This window comes from Phlebotomus argentipes, unplaced genomic scaffold (assembly GCF_947086385.1).
Source record: "Phlebotomus argentipes unplaced genomic scaffold, Phlebotomus argentipes genome assembly scaffold_18, whole genome shotgun sequence".
Classification (NCBI taxonomy): domain Eukaryota; kingdom Metazoa; phylum Arthropoda; class Insecta; order Diptera; family Psychodidae; genus Phlebotomus; species Phlebotomus argentipes.
Window position 1 is genome coordinate 11597282 of NW_026776177.1, and position 20866 is coordinate 11618147.

At 42.2% G+C, this 20866-nt stretch overlaps 5 protein-coding genes across 6 annotated transcripts in view; 2 read left to right on the forward strand and 3 right to left on the reverse strand.

Annotated features, from left to right (window-relative positions):
• Nucleotides 1–516: 516 nt before the first annotated feature.
• LOC132259014 (protein bunched, class 2/F/G isoform) lies at nt 517–5751 on the reverse strand. Its single transcript, XM_059756546.1, has 4 exons — nt 4872–5751; nt 3418–4310; nt 818–869; nt 517–746 (listed from the first exon to the last, which is right to left on the reverse strand). Exons 1-4 carry the CDS (start codon nt 5451–5453, stop codon nt 531–533), a joined length of 1743 nt encoding a protein of 580 aa, XP_059612529.1. The 5' UTR covers nt 5454–5751; the 3' UTR covers nt 517–530.
• A 723-nt stretch (nt 5752–6474) lies between these two features.
• LOC132260177 (estradiol 17-beta-dehydrogenase 8) lies at nt 6475–8966 on the forward strand. The gene is made up of 3 exons (XM_059758139.1): nt 6475–6629; nt 6694–7308; nt 8870–8966. The coding sequence occupies exons 1-3, from the start codon at nt 6596–6598 to the stop codon at nt 8950–8952; spliced, it is 732 nt and encodes a 243-aa protein (XP_059614122.1). The 5' UTR covers nt 6475–6595; the 3' UTR covers nt 8953–8966.
• An 853-nt stretch (nt 8967–9819) lies between these two features.
• On the reverse strand, nt 9820–15034 carry LOC132260176 (uncharacterized). The gene is made up of 4 exons (XM_059758138.1): nt 14597–15034; nt 13317–13649; nt 11334–11627; nt 9820–9988 (listed from the first exon to the last, which is right to left on the reverse strand). Exons 2-4 carry the CDS (start codon nt 13627–13629, stop codon nt 9834–9836), a joined length of 762 nt encoding a protein of 253 aa, XP_059614121.1. The 5' UTR covers nt 13630–13649; nt 14597–15034; the 3' UTR covers nt 9820–9833.
• A 121-nt stretch (nt 15035–15155) lies between these two features.
• On the forward strand, nt 15156–20813 carry LOC132260542 (ruvB-like helicase 2). 2 transcript variants are annotated; one of them, XM_059758736.1, is made up of 4 exons: nt 15156–15302; nt 15380–15661; nt 15722–16872; nt 20666–20813. In XM_059758736.1, exons 2-3 carry the CDS (start codon nt 15398–15400, stop codon nt 16868–16870), a joined length of 1413 nt encoding a protein of 470 aa, XP_059614719.1. In that variant the 5' UTR covers nt 15156–15302; nt 15380–15397; the 3' UTR covers nt 16871–16872; nt 20666–20813. The 2 variants fall into 2 exon arrangements, with proteins under 2 accessions (XP_059614719.1, XP_059614720.1); XM_059758737.1 differs by lacking the exon at nt 20666–20813 and having other exon boundaries at nt 15722–16933.
• LOC132260538 (bromodomain adjacent to zinc finger domain protein 2B) overlaps nt 17864–20866 on the reverse strand; it is a 59035-nt gene continuing 56032 nt past the window's right edge. Inside the window, exon 16 of the mRNA XM_059758723.1 lies at nt 17864–17907. The gene's annotated coding sequence lies outside the window, so the exon portion shown is untranslated. The remainder of the gene's footprint in view (nt 17908–20866) is intronic.

The following is a 20866-nucleotide window of genomic DNA, read 5'->3' on the forward strand; positions in this document are numbered from 1 at the left end:
ATATATACAACATAATAACTACAATTCTTCACTATGCGTTTCTCAAATTCACATACAGAAAATGATTACGAACGTCTTGCAAAGTGCTTCTCTTCTGACTGCTCAAATTTACACAGAACAAAAAATATAATATTAAATAGCATCATTTTCACTAACATCCTACTTACATATGCCTCACTATATGCAAAATATTAGTTAATTACATTTATTGACTCGAGTGGGAAAAGGTGACAATGATCTCCTTTTCGCCAAAGCAAAACAGAAAATATATGATCAGATATTTTATAAAATAGCCAAAGGCAAACATTGATATTCTCCTTCAACTCTTGAGTTTACACGTTAAATAGATTTTCCCCGCTTTATAACGTTGGTCTGTCCACATTTAGGGGATGTCTTTCTCAAATAAAAAAAATTACAATACCAAAGACTCTTCTGTGCCTTATCTATCTTAATGTTTTGAAACAAGGCGTCATCGGCTCGTGATTAGCATTAAAATATGTGAGATTGTGGGATTCTACCCTCTCGTGCGCCTATGAAACTGATCCATTTCCCGCAGTTGACGACTGAACCTTCCCAGAAGCCATTGTCGCTGACAATTGCGAAAGGGTCTCTTGCGTTGCATTCGCCTTAAGTATTGTATTCTCCACCTCCAATTGGTTTATTCGATCCATCAGTTCGGCTATCTTCTCCTTCAGCACCTCCACCTCCTCTCGCACAGCAAACATCAAGTGCGACTTGACCAGATCCTGCAATTTCACCAGACACACACACTTTTTAGATAAGCGCCCATTATCAATATTCCAGCGACAAAACTCACCATTGCTTGCTCAATTTTGTTGTCTATAGCCACAGCACTCGTTCCTGACGCACTGCAAAGAGACACAAGCCAGACAAATTAGTCACAGGGAAAAGCAACCCCAAAAATCTGGGCTCGCTCCGCAAAGGCGCCCATTTCCCAGGAAATCCCTGGAAAATGCGGCCAGACAAATCACCCAGCGAAGCCCACAATTCCACCCATGAAAAATCACTCACTTTCCTTCTCGCACGGATAATATCGCCCCCAAAACATCTAAGGCACTTTTTTAGACAAGCTGAAGCGATGCAAGTGGACAAAATCCGCACAAGGACTCGTGAATGGTGTGAAGAGATGCCATTTCTTGCCTCAATCGATCCACCATTCTCACCTCTTTCATTCAACTCTCACATTCGCTATCTTCTTTTTCCCTTTCCGCGTTAAATCCATATACGCCAAATTGTCAGTGGGGAAAAAAAGTCCTCTCCCTCGCACAATTTCGATATCATTTCCACCTTCTCACTCTCACTGACTGTCCCTAACACACTGTGTATGGCAGGCCAGAGTGAGACAGAGGGAAAACGCCTAGGAAAAGCGACACATGCGCATTTTCCTGCGTCCTCTGCACTCTCTTTAATTCATCGTTCGAAGTGTACCTTCTTTTTTTTAGATCCACCGTTTGTACCATGCAAAAATCACGTAGAGGAAAAATACCTCAAAAGGCCTTTCAGTATGCAAATTTATGCGTCATCTGTCAAGAAACAGTAAAGAATTCCGAGAAGCTCTCGCATTGAGGAAATAGAATTAGCGTTGAATTGATTTTCCATAATTAGATGATCATTCTAATTGGCTCGCACAAATTAATTTACAGTCAAAAAGAGAAATCTCCACCAGAACGCTCTCAACAGAATGATTAAAGTTGTAAGATATTTACTGGGAATTGAGATTATGAGATAGATTTAGCATGATGTCAGGCATTTCAAGCTTTCAATATAAATAAAATTTGAGTGCTTCAATAATTTTGAACATTTCACTTTGACAATAAAGTTTGTGATTATTTATACTAGATCGAAAACAGAAGCATCTGGAGTTCTAAACTTCGTTAATGAACAAAAGGATCTTCCAGATCATTTGCAATTCCCAAAGGTTAATGAAATAAACATCTAAAAACAGCTGCTGTGCAATGATAAATGTACCTAAATTCGTGGAGAAACATTCAAACACTCGATTAAAGACAATCCTGTGCATAAATAGTGAAGAAAGCCACCCAAGCCGGTTCATTGCAGTAAATTTAAATGCAAATATCTGCACATTGGTTCAAGTAATTTTGATTGCTTTCTGTGAGGAATCTTCAGGCAAAATTCCCTTGTTATTTGTTAAAGAACTTCTGCAGTGACTCCGCTGTCAAACCCATTGCGAAATTCCTAGGAAATCTTAACTTGAGCAACACCATTTGTAAGATTACAATTGCAATGCAAGATCAAATAGTTGAAACGTCATTAAATATTTGTGTATCTATCATTGAATCACGCTGTAGATTTCCTCTGAATTCAACTCATTTTCCGCCTCACTGCTGATAATACTCCACAACTACTCATTCCCATTGAGAAAACACAAAATGTAGCTCAATGGCCCCTTCGCCATAGCACCAATGCAACAGAGAGTGTCCAAGAGTCTTCAGCCAATGCATACATCAAAAACTTATGCCTCAAACCCTCAAACTTGAGGAATCTTCATTGTCCCGCTGCGAATGTGTGTGACTTGGTGTGAATTCAAGGGCGAAATAGAGCTTAAACAAAGTGGAAAGCAATCAATTCTAATTGCTTGGGAGACATTGTTGCAACATCAAAAAGAACAAATCAACTGTCATTGGCAAATTGACATCTTCTTCTATCATTTCGATGGCGTAATTCAGTGAATTGGTTGAGATTTCGTCTGAAACTGCCTCGCAAACTCTTCTTACGCCACTTTTGCATTGTATAATCGATAGACGATGTTTGTATAGGATGTTGTTGCTTTTAAAAAAAGAAGTGTCTCTCATAATTTCTCCCCCTTTGAATCGCACGGGCCCCGTCTGAAGGCCGCATTCACGTCATCATTCGAAACGCCGAGGAAGTGCGGCATAATTTTTGCTAAACACACACAGACTGTTCTCTCGTATGAAGAGCAGCACATTCCTGCATTGGTGATTTCCCCAAACGCGTCCGCACATCGCGGGCTTGTTTTCAATTCATACTACAAGGAGAGCCCACGCAATAATTGGTCTTATTGCGAATGTCACTGATATTTGTGCCACAATAAATTGATGCTAATTGAACAAATCCTCTCTGAGTGGGAAGTTTTCTAAGTTTCAATCCCGAGACCAGATCACTTAATTCCCCACCTCAGTACGCATTTGGCTGTTTTTCGACTGTAGAAATTGTCTTTGAAAATACCACAATTAATGCGAATTGGCGCCATAAACTATGAAGATACGTCGAGAAACTTTAAATCGATATTGCCGACAGACACTCTCTCACTAGAGAATACATTCAAACGAGTCAAACAATTATTCCATCACTCTCGCAACGAAAGGATAGGATGACAAATTCTTCCCACAATGCAACAACACAAAAAGAACTCACTTTTCGCTGTCGTCATTCGGGGGATTCTCATCGGGATTTGCCGGTGTGGCTCCACTTAAATGCTGCTGCTGCGGCTCAGGTGACACATCCACCTCCGCCACGGTCGCATCGGGGGTCATTTCAGGTTGCGACACAACACTCACAGTGGGCGAATTGACGCCACTCGACGTCGAGACGCAATTGCTGTCCGCCACCTCGGGGGCCACCCTTTCGCACACCACTGGCGGGCCCTCTGCCACCATGATCACTTCCTTCACCCTGTCCACCTCGGCAACGGGGTGGTGCTGACTAGAGGGCGCCTCCGGGCCAGTCTGGGCGGCGACGGAGTCGCTGCGGCGCACCTGGGGTGCCGTGTGATGCTGTTCCGCGGGCTGCGTGCTCTTCAAGTTAGCCAGACTGGCCTCCAGGCCGACCGAGTCACGGAAGTTGAGCAGATGCACCGGCAGCGTGGCGCCCTGGGTGTACTCCTGACTCGTGGTGTGTCGCCGTCCGCTCTGCGTGAAGGTCTGGACCGGCTGTGTCTGTCCTGGCGTGTGATGACGTGCAGACATCTTGGGCGGGCGCTTGGCGGCCGTCGCAATGGCCTCCTGGATCTGGTGCGACGGCATGCTCTGTGCCGTGTACACGGTGGCAGCGGTGGTTGCGATTGCCGGCAAGACAGCCACCTCTGGAAGCACGCCCGTTGTCACCACAGTGGCCACTGTGGAGTTGTAGAAGACCGCCGGTGCCGTCTGTCCGGGAAGAATGTTATTCACCTTTGCCGCGGAGTCGTTTATGCCCTCAATTGCGCCATCTGAGGACGCAGTGGCCTGCTGGAGAGTCGTGTGATCCAGATAATCCATGCACATCCAGCGACCACGCTTGAAGGGCTCTGTGCTCTCGATTTTCACCACCTAAAACAAATCATTCCCGGATTAGAACTCATCAAGTGGTGTTGCCTCCAGTACTGATCCTTTAAAGTTAGGCTTGAATTTATATTCGATTATATTAACCACGGAATGCCCAGCTGGTAGAAAAGGATTTTTCAGTAGTTTTACTTTCAAAAGTGTAATGCGAGAAACTACGGCAAAATGTAGGAAATAGAATAGAAATGATTCATTGAAGTGGGCGGGGTTTTAGAGAAGGCGGAACTGTTACACAGGAATTCAATTTTAGCAACATAGAGACCCTCAAAATTACTGATTGTAAGTTATGACCAGAGATTTGTAACGTGTGTGTCACGAAAAAGTGCTTTTATGGTATTAAAGTGAAGGGTGTGTGTTGTGAAAGCAGTTCACTACTATTTCCATGTGCAGCGATGATTTGATATTGTCATGAGAAAGTTAATTTAGGTGCTAATTTAGCAGCCCGATCAAAGACCCCTGAAATCAGATGAGAAAATAAATTCATATCTAACTTTGCACTCATGGGTTGATTCTCCATAAAGCAGCTGTTCTGTAAGAAATCATTCTTACCTTGAAGCGCTCGTTGCGTTGCTGGGCTTCTTTGCTCTCGACATCTCCCTGTTGCTTGGCATTGCCCACGATGTTGATGCCCGTGTCCGAGAGGCTCACGTGCACATCCGTGAGGGCAGCCGTGCCATTGAGCTCCGGGGAGACAATGGCCAGGCCGTATTGGGAGCTGGTGGGAATGACGGGAGCGGTGCCCAGCGCGTTGGATGAGTAGAAGACGTCCTCCTTGGAGAAGCTGGTGTCCTCGGAGAAGCTGGGCGTCTCGTTCCCGTGATCAGTCACGCGGCTGTTGTCATCCGTGTGGCTGTGGGACTCGTCCAGGTCGTCGGCGCTGTCCTCGCCATTGTCAGCATTGGGGCGCGTGCCCACCGTGACGGAGGTGATCTGGAAGGATGACGCTTTGGGCTTCCGGCTCACGGGCACATTGGGGCTGCTGCTGTGGCGCGCCTCCATCGAGGCCGCCTTGGCATCGTTGCGACGTGGAAGCACGTCCGCCTTGACCGCGTCCGGGAGCACCTTGGCCACCCCGTGCTGCTTCTGTTGCTTCGCAGTGGGACCAGTTGCTGTGTCTGCCATCTTCAGCATGATTTGATCATGTCCGTGGGTGACAAAAACACTTTTCCTATCGAGTTTTTCTCGCGCTCTCTCGCCTCCCCGGCCCCTCACACACACTCGCGACTCTGCATATTTTCTCTGGTCGTCTCGTCGTTTTTTCGCCTCTCCTGGTATCTTCTCACTGGCCCCCACCTCCCCACTCTCGCGCTGTCTCTCTCCCTCACCGAGAGACCACTTCCCGACTGCCCAGACACACAAACACCCAGCCAAGCACTGGCCAGAGATGATCGGGAAAACGGGCGATTGATGTGTGTTGGCAGGAGAAGAGAAAAATTTTTATATTTACACCATCTTTGCGCTATCACAAAAAGACTCTCTCTCTCTTTCGCTCTCGCTCTCTCGCGGATGGCACGAAAAAGCACAAATCCCAACTTTTCCGCACCAAAAACCCAAACAACGACACTCCACCAACACTTTAGGACACAACAGCTGAGGCGCTGGTACTCTCGCGAGAAGATTTCGCCGTGAAAATATCTCGAGAAAATAGCAAATCAATTTTGGGCAGCCTTCGTCGTTCTTTTTATCGCACACAAAAAACTCACTGACAGTGACAGCTGTCAGCCTCTCACGATGTGGTGGTGAGTGCCCGCGGGTCGTCTCGGCACCCACGGGCCTGCCTTCGGCTCACGATGTTGCGCGAAGGTGGCCGATTGAAGATGGTGTTGCGTGTCCCAAAATGGGTCGTTTTTTCATCGTGGGACAGTGCCCCAGCGAACATACGCTAATTGGCTTCCATAGACAAGTCTGAGGCGAATCCTAAGGAAAAGTAATTGAATGTTAGGCTGAACTGAGTGCATTTTAATTCTGCTTATACCAATGATCAGAGGAAGGCGAATAGATGAATTCTGATAGCATTTTCTATAAAACACTCTATGCCACTCTATGAATTCCACATATTTCTGTGATACGAATTGATAAGCTTGTCCTGTATAGTTCTATAGTTCAGATATAATGCTATGGGGCAGCGAAGGTGTATAACAGAATTATACTAGTCGCGCGCTGTGCTGCCGGAAGATTCACGGTTTCGCACAGTTCTTGTTTATCTCTGAACTCCAAAAGGCATTACATAATTTCTGTTGACCTTCTCGCTTCCCTGAGGAGAAGGAGTCACGATGACACTGGCGGGTAAATTGGCTTTTGTAACAGGTGAGGCTGTACCTATTTGTTCCCTGCCTTGGGAAGTGTCTAGTAACGTTCAACAAGTGTGCAGGTGCCGGTTCTGGTATCGGCAGGGCGACATGCCGCATCCTGGCACGTGACGGAGCGACTGTCATTGCAGCGGATCGGAATCTGGCCACTGCTGAGGAGACTGTGAAGCTTCTGGACAATCCGGAGCACTCTTCCGTAAAGGTAGAGGTGGACTCATCGTCGAGCGTCCGGCAGGCGCTGGCCTTCTGCCTGGAGAAGTACAAGAAGCCCCCGTCAGTGGTGGTGAACTCTGCCGGCATCACCAAAGACAGCTTCATCCTGAAGATGCCCGAGGAGGACTTCGATGCGGTGATCAATGTGAATCTGAAGGGCTCCTTCACCGTCATGCAGACCTTCGCCAAGTCAATGGTGGAGCAGAACACCGGCGGATCCATCATCAATCTGTCTAGCGTTGTGGCCAAATCCGGAAACCTTGGTCAGGCCAACTACTCGGCCAGCAAGGCGGGCGTCGAGGCGATGACAAGAGTGGCAGCGAAGGAGTTCGGCAGATTCAACATCCGTGTCAACGCCATCCTGCCGGGATTCATCAACACCCCGATGACGGGCACTGTTCCGGACAAGGTCAAGAATATGATCATCCAGCAGACGGCGCTGAAGAGATTCGGAGAGCCTGAAGGTGAGGCTTGTTTTTATGTTCTTATCGCAGAACTTTATCTACTTTTATTATTGCCAATTGCCAATTTAATGTGTAACTTATTATCTCTTAGAAATTGAAAGTTGTACTTTAAGTACGTTAAGGCTCGAATGAGAGTGTTTTAGGGTTCATTTTCGGCGTTTGATTAAACATATGATGATGTTTCTAAATTAAGATGATGAGTTAGGATGCTTATGAATGAATTAGCAGGTGTTTTCGTGATGAGTTTAGGAATTCCCTTGAGTATCTTCCGATGTTTGTTGTGCCTTGAATGTTACTTAAAGATATCCAGAAGTTGTAACTTGCGTTGGCGGATTGTGTTCTCATATCAATCACCCATTCACGTTAATTCTCATCCGCATCCTCGCAGAACACAAGTCCGTCTCAATTATTCACGGCTCATTGGGTATTCCATTAAACTGCTCATTGGCATTAATTGATTCTGACTGAGGAATATTTCTACCTCAAAATTCCACGTAAAAGCAGTGGAATTAGTATGCAAAAAGTAACTTGACCTTCTTGCGGAGATGAAGTAAAGAAAAATCCTTGCGATGTTTTGCTAATTTTTATTTCTCATTCTTTGACATTATTTAATGGATATCCTCTTTCTCTGTCGGTCCATTCATTGAGACACAATATATAAAACACACTTTGGAGATGTCCTTTTAATGCTATAGCACAGGAAAAATCACGAGATTTCCTTCGTGTGTGAAGAAAATGTCCAATAAAACGTGACCTTTTTCTGGTCTCACATTTGATTGTTTATCTCACGAAATGCTTCTCAAACATTTCAATTTTGGTTTTTTTTTATGCAATGACAGTGTATATATAAGGTATGCTCTTGTATTTGCCACTCGTAAAAGTCAACATTTATATAGTTATTTATGGCTTTTGACCTCCATTCGTGTGTGGATCTCTCATGCTCTTTGTGGGGGTGTTTTGAGCGGAAATTTGAGGGCTGTGGAATATTTTTGACATGCGTAATTATGAGAGGAAATCATTCAAGTGATTTCCAATTATATTTCAATGCTTTTTCAATTTCATTCTGGTGTGTTTATTCAATTTCAAAGTGAAAAGCGTAATTAATTAAAATTTTGAATCCTTAATAAGTACGTTTTTTTGTCCCTAAATTTAGCTTATCAATGAGAATTTTATCATTGGTTTAATCAAGAAGACATTCCCTAAATCAATAGATAGCCTTTAATCATGTCTTCTCCGTGCACGAAAGGTGGATCACAGAGAGAAGAGAAAACATTCTTGTGAAACTTTACTCAATAAATAACTTACTTCCACTTGTTCGGCAATTGATTTTGTTTGTATGCCGAGAAAACGTGTGGACATATTTTTTTGGGGAAAATTTCAAAGGACGATGAAAGTAAATAGAATTGGACGGAATGAAATGCGTAATGTTTCTTATAGAAAGCAACAGCGAGTTTGCACATAGTTTTTAAAGTGAATATTAAAGCTTCGAAAGTTTTACGTAAAAATTCGCGAAATAGCGTTCTTTAATCTAATGTTGACTTTCTGTGCCTCTTTTTTGCAGAAATCGCCGAAGTTATTGCGTTCCTGGCATCCGATAAAAGTTCTTATGTCACTGGAGCCTCGATTGACGTGATTGGAGGGTGAGAGAGATATTTTTTTTTTATTATTATTCTCCAAACTGCCATCACGACTCCGTGTCGATGGGCAAAAAACTCAATCACAGAGTCGGTTTTGCGGGTAAATAGTGGCATTTATGAGTGGGTTTTTCTCGGTATGCGCCAAAAAATCGTTGTTCTTTTGTATATACACAAACAGAGATAAATAAAAAGATGCAAAGCAATTTTTCACGTATAATTTGTATTTAAAATGTCGTAAAGAGCTTTTTTTGTTGTTTCTTTGTATAAGAAAATTCAATAATTTATTTTGTGCAATAAGAAGAGATTAAAGTTTTTTTTTTATCATGTCTTACTCTTAATAAGATGCATTTTAATTTGCCTATATTCGAATATTTTTGTTGATCATCCTTCATATCTTGTCCACTTGTCATTATGCTAAAAAAGTCACAATTTCTGTCCTTATCAAATGTCGTTACGAGGAAATGTGTTGAAAAAGGACAAGAGAGCGTATTTTCTTTGAAACTGATTGAGCCTATCTAAGATGTATTTTTTTTTTATATTTTTAGCAGCTTATCGATATTTAATCTTTTTACTATATTAAAGTAATATAAGAATTAATCTTTACTCGGTATAATTTAATGTCATTTGATTTTGTTTCAATAGAAATCATTCATCTTTCAAGTACAACACGAATATTTCGAGTCAATATTCGAGGAAAAAAATCTTTCACGTGTTCCTCTCGTACATTCATTTTTTTGTTATCTTAAATCTCTCTAGAATATCAATGTGGATTTTTCTTTATCTGACAATATCATTGGCGAATGTGAAGATTATCCATGCGATGCAATGTTGGATGGATGGTATAAAAAAAGGAGAAAAGGGAGCGTAGAAATAAAATGCACAAGTCTCTTAAATGTTGGTGATAGTCACAGAATTGGTGTGTCCATTCCCAAGCAAGAACTTCTTGTCACTGGAAAGGGATGAAACAATCTCGCCACTTCTCTCGTCGTATCGATTGTCCTCTTCGAGTATTTGCTCGAGCAGAATATCCCCGCCGAGTGGTCCTGCAAAGAGAGCGAGAGGAGAAAATGGGGCTCATGAGAAAATCCTCAATGAGATGATTGTTGAGATTTCTATCTCGTGCATATCACATTACAAGCGAGAGTGCTTCTTAGGCTCCAACTCCACCCACTGTCGCGCGCTCCGTCTAATCGCCGAGAAATGCGTGATAAGTTTGTTAACAATATTCTTTTACAGCAAATAAAAAACGCTTCATAACGCTTTTCGAGCGGTGGGAAAAGTCTGGATGAAAATTAATTACGGAGAAAAGCGTATAAAGGCTAAAGTTTTATGAGGGCTGAAGCTGTGAAAAATGCACACCTCGTTTTCTCTCTATTGCTCAGGGGCAAGTTTGTGCGGAATTTGTCGAGAATTGACTTTATTTTCCAACTAAAGCCGTAATTATTCTCCCTCAGGAAATTAATAAAGAAAAAAAAACAGGGTTCTGAATAAAACATTCCCATTTGCAGCTGATGTTGAAAATGTTTCGACAGAATGAACGAAATGATGAATGAATTATGGAATAAGATTTCTTTGTGAAAAAAAAACAATTTAAATATATTCAAATATATAAGTGAGAAATTTGGACACTGTTCTGTATAGAAACATGATCTGGAAAGCTCTGAGAAGAAAGACAAGCTCAGCTTTTTAAGAGAAAAATGACATAAATAGTGGTCGTGCAAGAAGCTGCCAAGTTTTATGACTTTGACTATTTCAATAGGATGAAATAATGGACTCTGTGACAAATGAAAGTATGCGACAGTATAGAGTCGCATTACATCGTTTTTTTCACTTAATCAGCACAATTTCCTCATTAGAAGTAGAGCAAAATATGGTTAATTGCTATTTCTTCGGGTTGGCAATCATCCAGATTTTTCAGTGACCACGAAATCCCGCGTTATATCAAAAACCGGGGTGTTTCTCAGAAGATTCACGACACGGATAACATAGTAGGCGGCGAATCACAGTGGGCGTGGCTTGCATTTATTTAAAAACTCTTCTCACGTAACGTGTATTGCTTAGAAGCCCCGAAAATGTGTTATAATTCGTGAAACATCCCATTTTTATCAGTTAATGGACATTGCGCATAAATTTGTAATTTAATTTGCTCCCCAGAAGCTTAATATTCACGTGTCTTATGGCTTGAATATATTTCTTGGGAAAACAAGGACAGAAAATATTCACTCAGTCCGTGATCATTTGTGAATAGAGTCAGAGCTGACAAGAAGTTCTCCAAGTCATTCAATTTGTGCGATTGAACCAGTTAATTACACAGCAAATGCTCAGCATACAAATGACCCCCGAATTTAAGCGAGACTGTGGATCCACTTTGGGGGTGGCAAGACTCACCATCGTGCGTGTTTGTTGAGGAGAGGGGCTCGATGGAGGATTCCGTTGCTGGCGATTGGAGCAGATCCTTCTGCAGGCGATTCTTGTGGTGCTGACGCGTCGCCAGGCCGCCCGTCTCGACGTCCCGCTCGAGCCGGTGTCCGGATCGGGATCGAGTGAGCTGGCGCTGCACATAGTCCTCTAGTTCGGACTCTTCGCGCTTGCTTATGAAGGAGTTGAGGATGATAAGGAAGATTCCCAGCCCAATGGCGAACGCTCCGGTGCACACCAATTCATTCCACCACGTTTCCCAGGCTGCAAATTGAAAGCGTTGCGGCAAATCACGTCGTGATTGTGGAAGCAATTTCGAAAATAGAGCTACTAAATATTAATTAGGGAATAATTTAGTGGGCGAAAGGTTAAGATCACCAAATGTGGGATTTTTCCAAGTCTGAGATTCTCAAGCATTTAACATTTACGACAGCTTAATATATCGATTTACGCTGAATGACATATAATAACATTAAAACCCTGAACTCTCTTAAAACTTCAACATTTCCCGTCTGTTCGCGGAAAAACCGCGGAAACGAGGCTACTTATTCTTTAGTAGCCCATATTAGAGAGAAATTGGACATTAAATTTCATGCTACGCGAATCATTGTGGGCTGTTGTATTCCAAAATAATCGAAAAAAGCTTTCCAGTGCAGGAAACATTTGATATAATTATAGTAAATCATTTTGCAATATGTATTTATGACTTTTCCTTCAGGCCGTGAGAAAGCTTAGTCAGCAGCCCTTTTTCGCTCTTCGCGGTCTTTGTTTTCCTCCCAGCGTTCGCGTCAATTAGAGCTTTTTATTGATACCAACTTCAGCTGATTTTCACCCTCCAGATAATTTCCATGAGCTTTTATGCATCGCTAATGCCCGAGTAATTCCTCAATAATCCTCTCTGGAGCGCTCTCAAAATCACCCTCTCGTTATACATTCAGTTATGCCGCCAAGTGACACCCTTTCCAGCTCGTCAATTCACTTAAAATCATCTTTCATCCCGAGAGCAGCACATTTAATTAAATGCATCGAATGAATTTGAAATGCAGAGTGATTTCTTGAGCAATTTCTGTGCTCTACATTTTTCTACGTGATAATATGCGCGGAATTTGTCGTCAATATGATTTGTATTATTGGGCTTTGCTTTGTTAAGAATTCTGGGCGGATTTTTGCAGAGATTAAATTGTATAAATCAATTTTTGAGCAACAACATTCATATGAATAATCATTTGGGATTTCATGAAGCCTCGTAACATTTCATCATGCGTGAAAATTTAATAATCAATAAACGAAGGCGGTTATCAAATGCGAAAATTGTAATAAAATCGCTTTTTACTGGCTCAAATGAGAAATTCGAGTTTTATCATATTTGGCTGAATTTTGTAAATGCGCCCCGAAGGAATTTTCCATGTTCTTTTCATATCAAAAGCAACATTTTGAATTCATGCCAAATCACCCGAAAAGATCTCATATTTCTCGTAGAAGCATTTTTCTGACTCAAAAGAATAAATCAACGCCCTTTAATTCGCCCCTTTGTCCCAAACACTCCGCAAATTGCAAATAATTTCCACGCGACAAATCAATGAAATTTGTGTCTGTAAAAAATGTCTCTATCACTACCCTTTTTCGTCTGCTTGAATGGAAACAATTCTAAAAATGGACGCAACGAGGGAAAAGCTCTTTGCATGGAAAGTGTAGTAGAAAATAGAAGACTTTTGTATACATAAAACTTGTAGCAAAAATGCTCATTAAGCGGCCAGAAGCAGCGCTATGTTGAGTGACTGGGGAAAATTTGAAATGAAAATGTATAAACGCAATTCAATTTCCTCTCTAATTGCGCGCAAGGGGGCGTCTCTGCATCAGATAGTGACAAAGAGTCGTGTGCTAATTGCATAGCATTGGAGAGAGGCTTTAAAGTTGCGCAAGGAGGTGAAATTTCGAAATATTTCCTCTCACCGAACAAATTGAACGACGACATGTCGTCGGGCAGTATTCCGGCGCCCAGGAGGAAGATGCCGAACACGACAAACACCACGCCGATGTGCAGCATGCCGATGCTGGAGACCACTTGCTGGTCAAGCAGCGAACTCTCCGTGTTGCGCTTCCGGAGTCCGTATCTGTGCCGGCGCCGCGTCGAGGATGCATTTGTGTCCAGGCTGTCGGCGCTCTGGAGGCTGTATCGTCGCTCCCGAGTCCTCTTCTTCTGGTCATCGCGCCTCTTGCGCTGCCGTTTGACGGCCAGCGCCGAATGGATTCCCACAGCGTGCATTTCCGCACCTGTTCACGCACCTGCAAATACAAGAAATGCGTTAAAGGTCGCCGTTGAAAGAAGGAGTTGAGTAGACATCCAGTATATATGAAGTGTTTGTATTCGGGAATCAGCAGTGCTGAGATCAGAAGAAGTCTTGTGAAGGGGATTAAAGTTAAGAGTTAAACGGTTTAAACTCAAAGGTTCTCAAGAAGAAAAATTTCTGTTGCACGGTATCGACGAGTCTTAAATACAAAACTCTTTATGATATTATTCTCGACCTACTTATTGTTAGGTATTAAGTACTTTTCAAGTTGTGGATGCGAACTTTGTAAAGTTTACAATGAACTTTTCAAAGTTTGTGTTAATTTTATTGTGGGAAATATTCCGAATAAAGTTGTTCCTGGGATTGGCCAAAAAGAACTTGATGTTCCTTTGGAAAATCGTTTATAAAATCATCAGTATTCAAGGATTTCTCAAAAATTTCATTAAATATTCCGCAAAATAAGAGTTAGAATCTGTCTTAACGATGAAAAAGAACTCTACTCAATTGCGGTGTATGTTTCAACACATTTCTGCAATTTTAAATGCAAATTTTTCCTGTACAGTCCGAAAGAGAGAATATTATTTGAAAAGTCAAAAACTTCACTAAACTTCTCTATTATTTAAAAGTTTCCCTTCACTCTATCTTCTCTTCTAACTTTATTATCTTTGTTCTATCGTGTGCAGAACACACATATTTGTTATCACGCTTCTCCATAAATCAACTGGAAGCTCTTTTCAGAGCAGCTTTATCCGTTTTCATCACTTTTTCTGGGAATTTAATTGCCGAAAAGCTTTCTTAAGTCTCCCTTCGCATTAGCTTTGTATTTTTTAGGATCATTTAAAAAAAACAAACATCTTCTTCTTAATTTCCAGTGAAAATTGCGAAATACAGGTCTCTCAATTTCCCCACCCAGCGAAAAAAGGGGAGTACAAAGGAAAGCACCTGTAAGAGAGTCACCGCGTCCGGAAAGAAACGGGGCGCTCCACGCCAGTGGCGAAACACCCGCCAGAAGTTCCGTCTTCGCCTCTTGTGCTCACGTACGAAAGACACTGATAATATTGAGAGAAATCTCACAATTGCGACTCAACAAAAATCAATAACTCTCCGATTTATCGTGACGCCTTTTTTCGTTCGGGAATGTTATCCTTTGGAGCTTCCACAGACACGATGGAGCTTTTATCACGCACTATTGCCGCGAAAGTCCTGCCAATCGGCCCACCTTTGGGTGAATTTTATGCACAAAGTCCACTGATAACAACTATGGCTCTCTCTTGGGCCAACACACTTTTCATCGTGCGAGTTTTCCTCGACGAAAGAGAGTAAAAATAAATAAAACAACCCCTCTTCGGAGTGTCCTTGCGCCACAAAGTATGCCAAACGGGAGTCGGATGATTTGGGTGGGAGGGCAAAAGCTCACACGAAGGCGCCTCGCGTGAGGCAATACTATATTCGGTGTGTGGGTTGTTTGGCCGCCTGGTGGCGAGAGGCTGAAACTCAGTGGAGGCTGTCAGGAACGCGGTGAGTTTGTTTATCGGCGGAAAAGCGTGAATATCCAAGAAATACCGTGATTCATTGGCTGAATTCAGTGGAAATCACAAAGGAAAGAACCAGTGGAAGCTTTTGTACAGAAATTTTTCCAAATAGCAAGGTACTTAAAGCGTTACCGCAGTGATAAGAGAACCTAACCTAGAATGCTGTATTGACCAAACGTTTCTGTATTGTTAGGCAGAAAACCCTTTCCGGATGGCTGACGGAGATAAGCTGGAGGTGCGTGAAATCACCAGAATCGAGAGAATTGGTGCGCATTCGCATATCCGAGGCCTGGGGCTGGATGATGTGCTGGAGGCGAGGAGTATCTCTCAAGGAATGGTGGGCCAGAAAGATGCTCGGAAAGCGGCTGGAATTATCGTTCAAATGGTGCGCGAGGGGAAGATTGCTGGCCGGTGTATCCTCATAGCCGGTGAGCCGAGTACTGGCAAAACCGCTATAGCCGTGGGAATGGCTCAGGTGAGTGAGATTTTCGCTCAGCAAAGAAGCAGATTGGTGAATTTAGTCTCTGTTTTCAAGGCTCTGGGACTGGAGACGCCTTTCACGTCCATGTCTGGATCTGAGATCTACTCGCTGGAGATGAGTAAAACCGAGGCGCTGAGTCAGGCACTGCGCAAGAGTATCGGCGTGAGAATCAAGGAGGAAACGGAGATAATTGAGGGTGAAGTTGTGGAGATTCAAATTGATCGTCCGACATCTGGCACTGGCCAAAAAGTGGGCAAAGTGACGCTAAAGACAACGGAGATGGAGACGAACTACGACCTGGGTAATAAGATCATCGAGTGTTTCATGAATGCCAAGATTCAAGCCGGCGACATTATCACTATCGACAAGGCGTCTGGGAAGGTGAACAAGCTGGGCAGGAGCTTCACGCGGGCGCGCGATTACGACGCCACGGGCATTCAGACGCGCTTCGTGCAGTGCCCGGAAGGAGAGCTGCAGAAGAGGAAGGAAGTTGTGCACACAGTGACTCTTCATGAGATCGACGTGATCAATAGTCGCACTCACGGCTTTCTGGCACTCTTCTCCGGCGACACTGGCGAAATCAAGCAGGAAGTGCGCGACCAGATCAACAACAAGGTGGCCGAGTGGCGCGAAGAGGGCAAGGCAGAGATAAATCCTGGCGTGCTGTTCATCGATGAGGCGCACATGCTGGACGTGGAGTGTTTCTCGTACCTCAACCGCGCTCTGGAAAGCGACATGGCGCCCGTGGTGATCATGGCTACGAATCGTGGCATCACGAGGATTCGCGGCACTGATTACAAGAGTCCTCATGGCATTCCCATCGATCTGCTCGACCGCATGATTATCATTCGCACGGTTCCGTACTCGGAAAAAGAGTTCAAGGAGATCCTGAAGATTCGCTGCGAAGAGGAGGATTGCCAGATGAGCACCGACGGACTCACCGTGCTCACGAGAATCGCCACTGAAACCAGTCTTCGGTACGCCATTCAGCTCATCACGACGGCCAACCTCCTTGCGAGGCGTCGAAGAGCCACTGAGGTGACCATCGAGGACGTGAAGAAGGTGTACACACTCTTCCTGGACGAGAGTCGCTCCAGTCGGATTCTGAAGGAGTATCAGGATGAGTACCTCTTCAATGACGCCGGATCTGGCCCGACCGGGAGCAACACGAAAGTCACGCCGATGGACGTTGGAGACAATTGATGGTAATGATTTGTTTCTTCTGTAATTTCACTGCGTTCCATATTAAATGATATGATTTTCTCACATCCAACGACTTAGTTGTGATTGGGCAGAAAGCAAAAGCTCAGCAACGCATCAAACATTACAAACGATTTACATTTTCTACGCCACTGATTCGATTTAAGAGTCTCTTAAATTTCCTAGCAACCAGTTGATATGTTTCTAATTCCCTCCAAACATTTGTAGAGTTTCCACATAAACTTTCCGTTTAGCGATCATGAGAAAAGGAGAAAAACAGTCTCAATCGTCTCAATAAAATGAGGCAAAGAAATGCGCTGAAAGGGAGGAAAATTGCGCAATTTCCAGTGCAAAACAATGCTTCGCATAACATTTTAATATCTGTTTGCAATGGGCTTTTCAATCAATGTTTAGTATCATGTTTATAGTTTATTTCTTATGCCTTGCGGCCAGTTTTTTTCACCTCTCCTTTTCACTCCAATCTGTGGCATGATTCCTTGGGGCGATATTGTCTCTCTCTCGGCCAACAAGCGCGTCCTTCCGTTTCACTCTGCCTTGTGGAAGCCGCGCTCGTGTGTGAACAAGAAAGGTAGCGTGACGAAAAGAGGGCAGAAAGCACTGGCAAAGCGAGTCAGAGTGAGAGAGAGAGAGGAGCAAAGGAGAAAAAGAAGGAGCGTGTAGTTAAGAAAACAATTGACATTACTGTAATTGTGTTAAGCCAGACACTTACGAGCTCGAGCAGCGAATTGTTTTCCATGATAAAGTAATCAGTGTTGCTTGTTCTCTCTTCTCCGCATCATGTGCTCTCTTTCTCGCGCGCCTGATGAGCTTTTGATTTCAAATGGCGTCGCTTCGGTGAGAATTTAATTGAAAGAGCGGCCAAGAACGCAATTTTCACGACTTTTCTTCCCTCCTTCGGCACATATTTCGCCTCTCCATTGCATCCCAATCATCATCCAATTACTTTTGACTGTCGAGCATTTGAAGAAATGATCGTTTTCGCATGATCTCTGTCGATCCATCGCGCGATTGTCTTTTTCCTGAATTGTACGATGATGATGATGGAAATGAAGAAATTAAAGGCAAGTCAGAAACATAATACAGTCATGCTAATGAAATGAAATTAATGCTTGTCAAGAGAGAGATTTTTATCAGCAATCAAGCGCTCAATTGTGGAGAATGTAATCGATGGATGAAAAATGTCGACGAAGCAATGGAGTGTTGAGAAAAATTTACCACCATTTTCTGGTTTTCACCACAAACATTGAATGAATGGTAAGAATTTTCCATTTCACTTTCAATTGAAATTGATGGAGGAAGAGACTTGGCTTCACTTCAGAGTAAATAAGAAATTAATTGATTGTGGAGGAAATTGAAGGCTTTTTGTGGGATTTTTTTCCGCTCAATCATTGTGCATTTAATCAATAGGATTCGTGGTAATTCTTAAATTTTTAAGTTGTCTTGAGCTTCCACTTAAAAAATGAGCACAACCAGCAAGTCTTCATATTGGCCATTGATTAAGACGCAATAATTATAGCAAAGATTAATTCATTTGAAAGGCCGATGAGAAGATAAATCTATACGAAAATGCCACCAATTGAGAGATAAACGCGATTATTTTGAAATATCATACGCGCTGACAAAATAAATAATTCACCAGGTAGTAAACAGATAAATTAGTCTTGTCTAAAATTGCACGATTCTTGCACAACTGACCATTTTTTGCCAATCTCACGCAGATAAATTTCATCAAATCGTTTACATATACTTTTTGCACAATTTCTCACTTGACAAATTCATTCATAATCACTTCTTTCTTCCTCGACACTATCAGAAAACGGCGCCTTTTGTGCCGTGTGGCGACTCTTTATGTAATCCTCATTGAGGTGTGAGCGTACATTTTCATTGCGTCTGTAATTTAATCCACACAAGAACCATAGAAATTATATTCAAAGGCGGAAAAAAGAGGCGAGGAAGGAAAAAAGTTCGAGGCACAAAGACGTAATTGAATGAAGTGACAAATAAAAGGGAAGAAAAAATATTTTCGGTGTAATTTGCCGTCGGTTCTAATGTGCGTGCACTTTCATGTTGAATCCATTAATTATTTCTTCACAAAAGTAATTTTGATATTTTTCATGCGTGAATAAATTTGTCGCTTTTTTCATCGTCATCATCTTGGATGGTCTCACAAAATCTAATGCTCAGTCGTCGGCAATTTCTGAGACATGGAAAAAAGAGGGAAATATCGCTTAAATAACGAAAGCGACGAACTTTTTCACATTGTGCTTTTGATGAGGGGTTAGAAAAAGCACACGCAAAAGTACTTTATAATTATCAATAATTACACCATTAATTGCAAAAACGCTTGGTGAATTGATGAAGAAGATCGGAAGATGCAAATGATGTGGGAAATTTTATTGTGAAATGAATTTTTTAGATAAAAATGATGTGTTGTATCTAAATTTTGCTTAACGAACACCATGTAACTGCATTAAGATTGCGTTAATATCAATTCTGGGCTTAGATTGTATGTATTAGCAAGTCAATTACATATCATATTAAATGCCTATAGACCTTATATAAAAGTTAATGTCATGTAAATAAATATTTTGGAGGTAACGTAAATTAGAGATTTGAATTCGTATATCTTTTTCAGTAAAAATTGAATGCATTTGTTTACAAAAATAGCTCATTGTCGTATTTTTTAATTGTAAATTCTTCTTCTGCAATAGATTTTTATGAGTTCAAAGACGCATTTTGTGGAAAACAGATCAAAAAGTATTGAATATGATTAATTTGAGTTGAAAAGAAAGTCCTTTATGTATGTTTTATATGAAATGCAGAGCTCTAAAAATTCTATTCAAACTTCTTCATTTAAACTTTGCTTCAAATAATTTAATAATTGTCATCTAAAGATTTTCTTTATACAATATAGATGTTTGCAGAGAAAAAGGAATTTAAATAATGTAGATAACGAAATAAAGGAGTTCTGAGCACAGATTTTAGGTTCATGAGTAATATTAATTTGAAATTACCGCATATTTAGCCTCAATTTGCATAAGTGAATATGATTGCAAGACTCAGCTAAAGGGGTTGAATCTCAACGCCCACACTAAACCCTTGCCAATACGGAAGTTTCCGGTGTAGATCATGGCGTTTTTGTGCTGATTGTAGGGTAATCGCCAATGTCACACTGCTGTTCCGAAGGCAAATATTGCCTTTCAACGGCGCCGAAATTATTTTCTAAAACTCTAGCCCACATTTGACTTTCTCTCTAGTCTAGAGAAGATCATTTTATCACCAGCAATATAATTGTTTGTGTGCAAAGCGGAGCTACTTAATAACAGTATGCTAATGGAGCCCTAATTTCGTCATTAAGTTTTACTGCTCAGCAATTTGGATCTGTTCGATATTCATGAGTATAAATCCGTGTCGAATGACGAACCCCCGGGAGTCGGTGAGTAAAATGGCGGGTGAGCAGAGCGAAAAGAGTGCGCGCGAATGCGACTCCATTACGGTCATTTGTTGACTTTTTTCCGCCGCTTCTATGTTCCTCAATCCCTGATGGCCATCCAGGAGGAAAAGGGAAGTCTCGCGCATTTATTGGATTTTCAAGTTAAAACTGTGGAATTTCAATAAAAAGTGCCTCTATCGCCATCTAAAGAGGTGAATTTTATAGCGTCAACAAATATTGTGTTTAATAGCCGAAGTCTCCTATCGCGACTGGGAGACAAAATAGATAAATTCAGGTCTTGAGATCCAACAAAACACAACAAAATACTTTGGGATTTTTTTCAGGTCCGCACCTTCTCGGCATCGACATGAAGACAGAGGGAGAACAAGGTGATCGGAGATTGAAGGAGAGAAATTTGTTGGATCGAATGTTTTCAAATCATCTTCAGTATGTTGTATGTCATCATCATTTTCAACAGAATGCCCGTGAGAGCCAATTGGAGGGAAGGTGCACTCGGTGGAGGCACAAAAAAAGGACACACATCG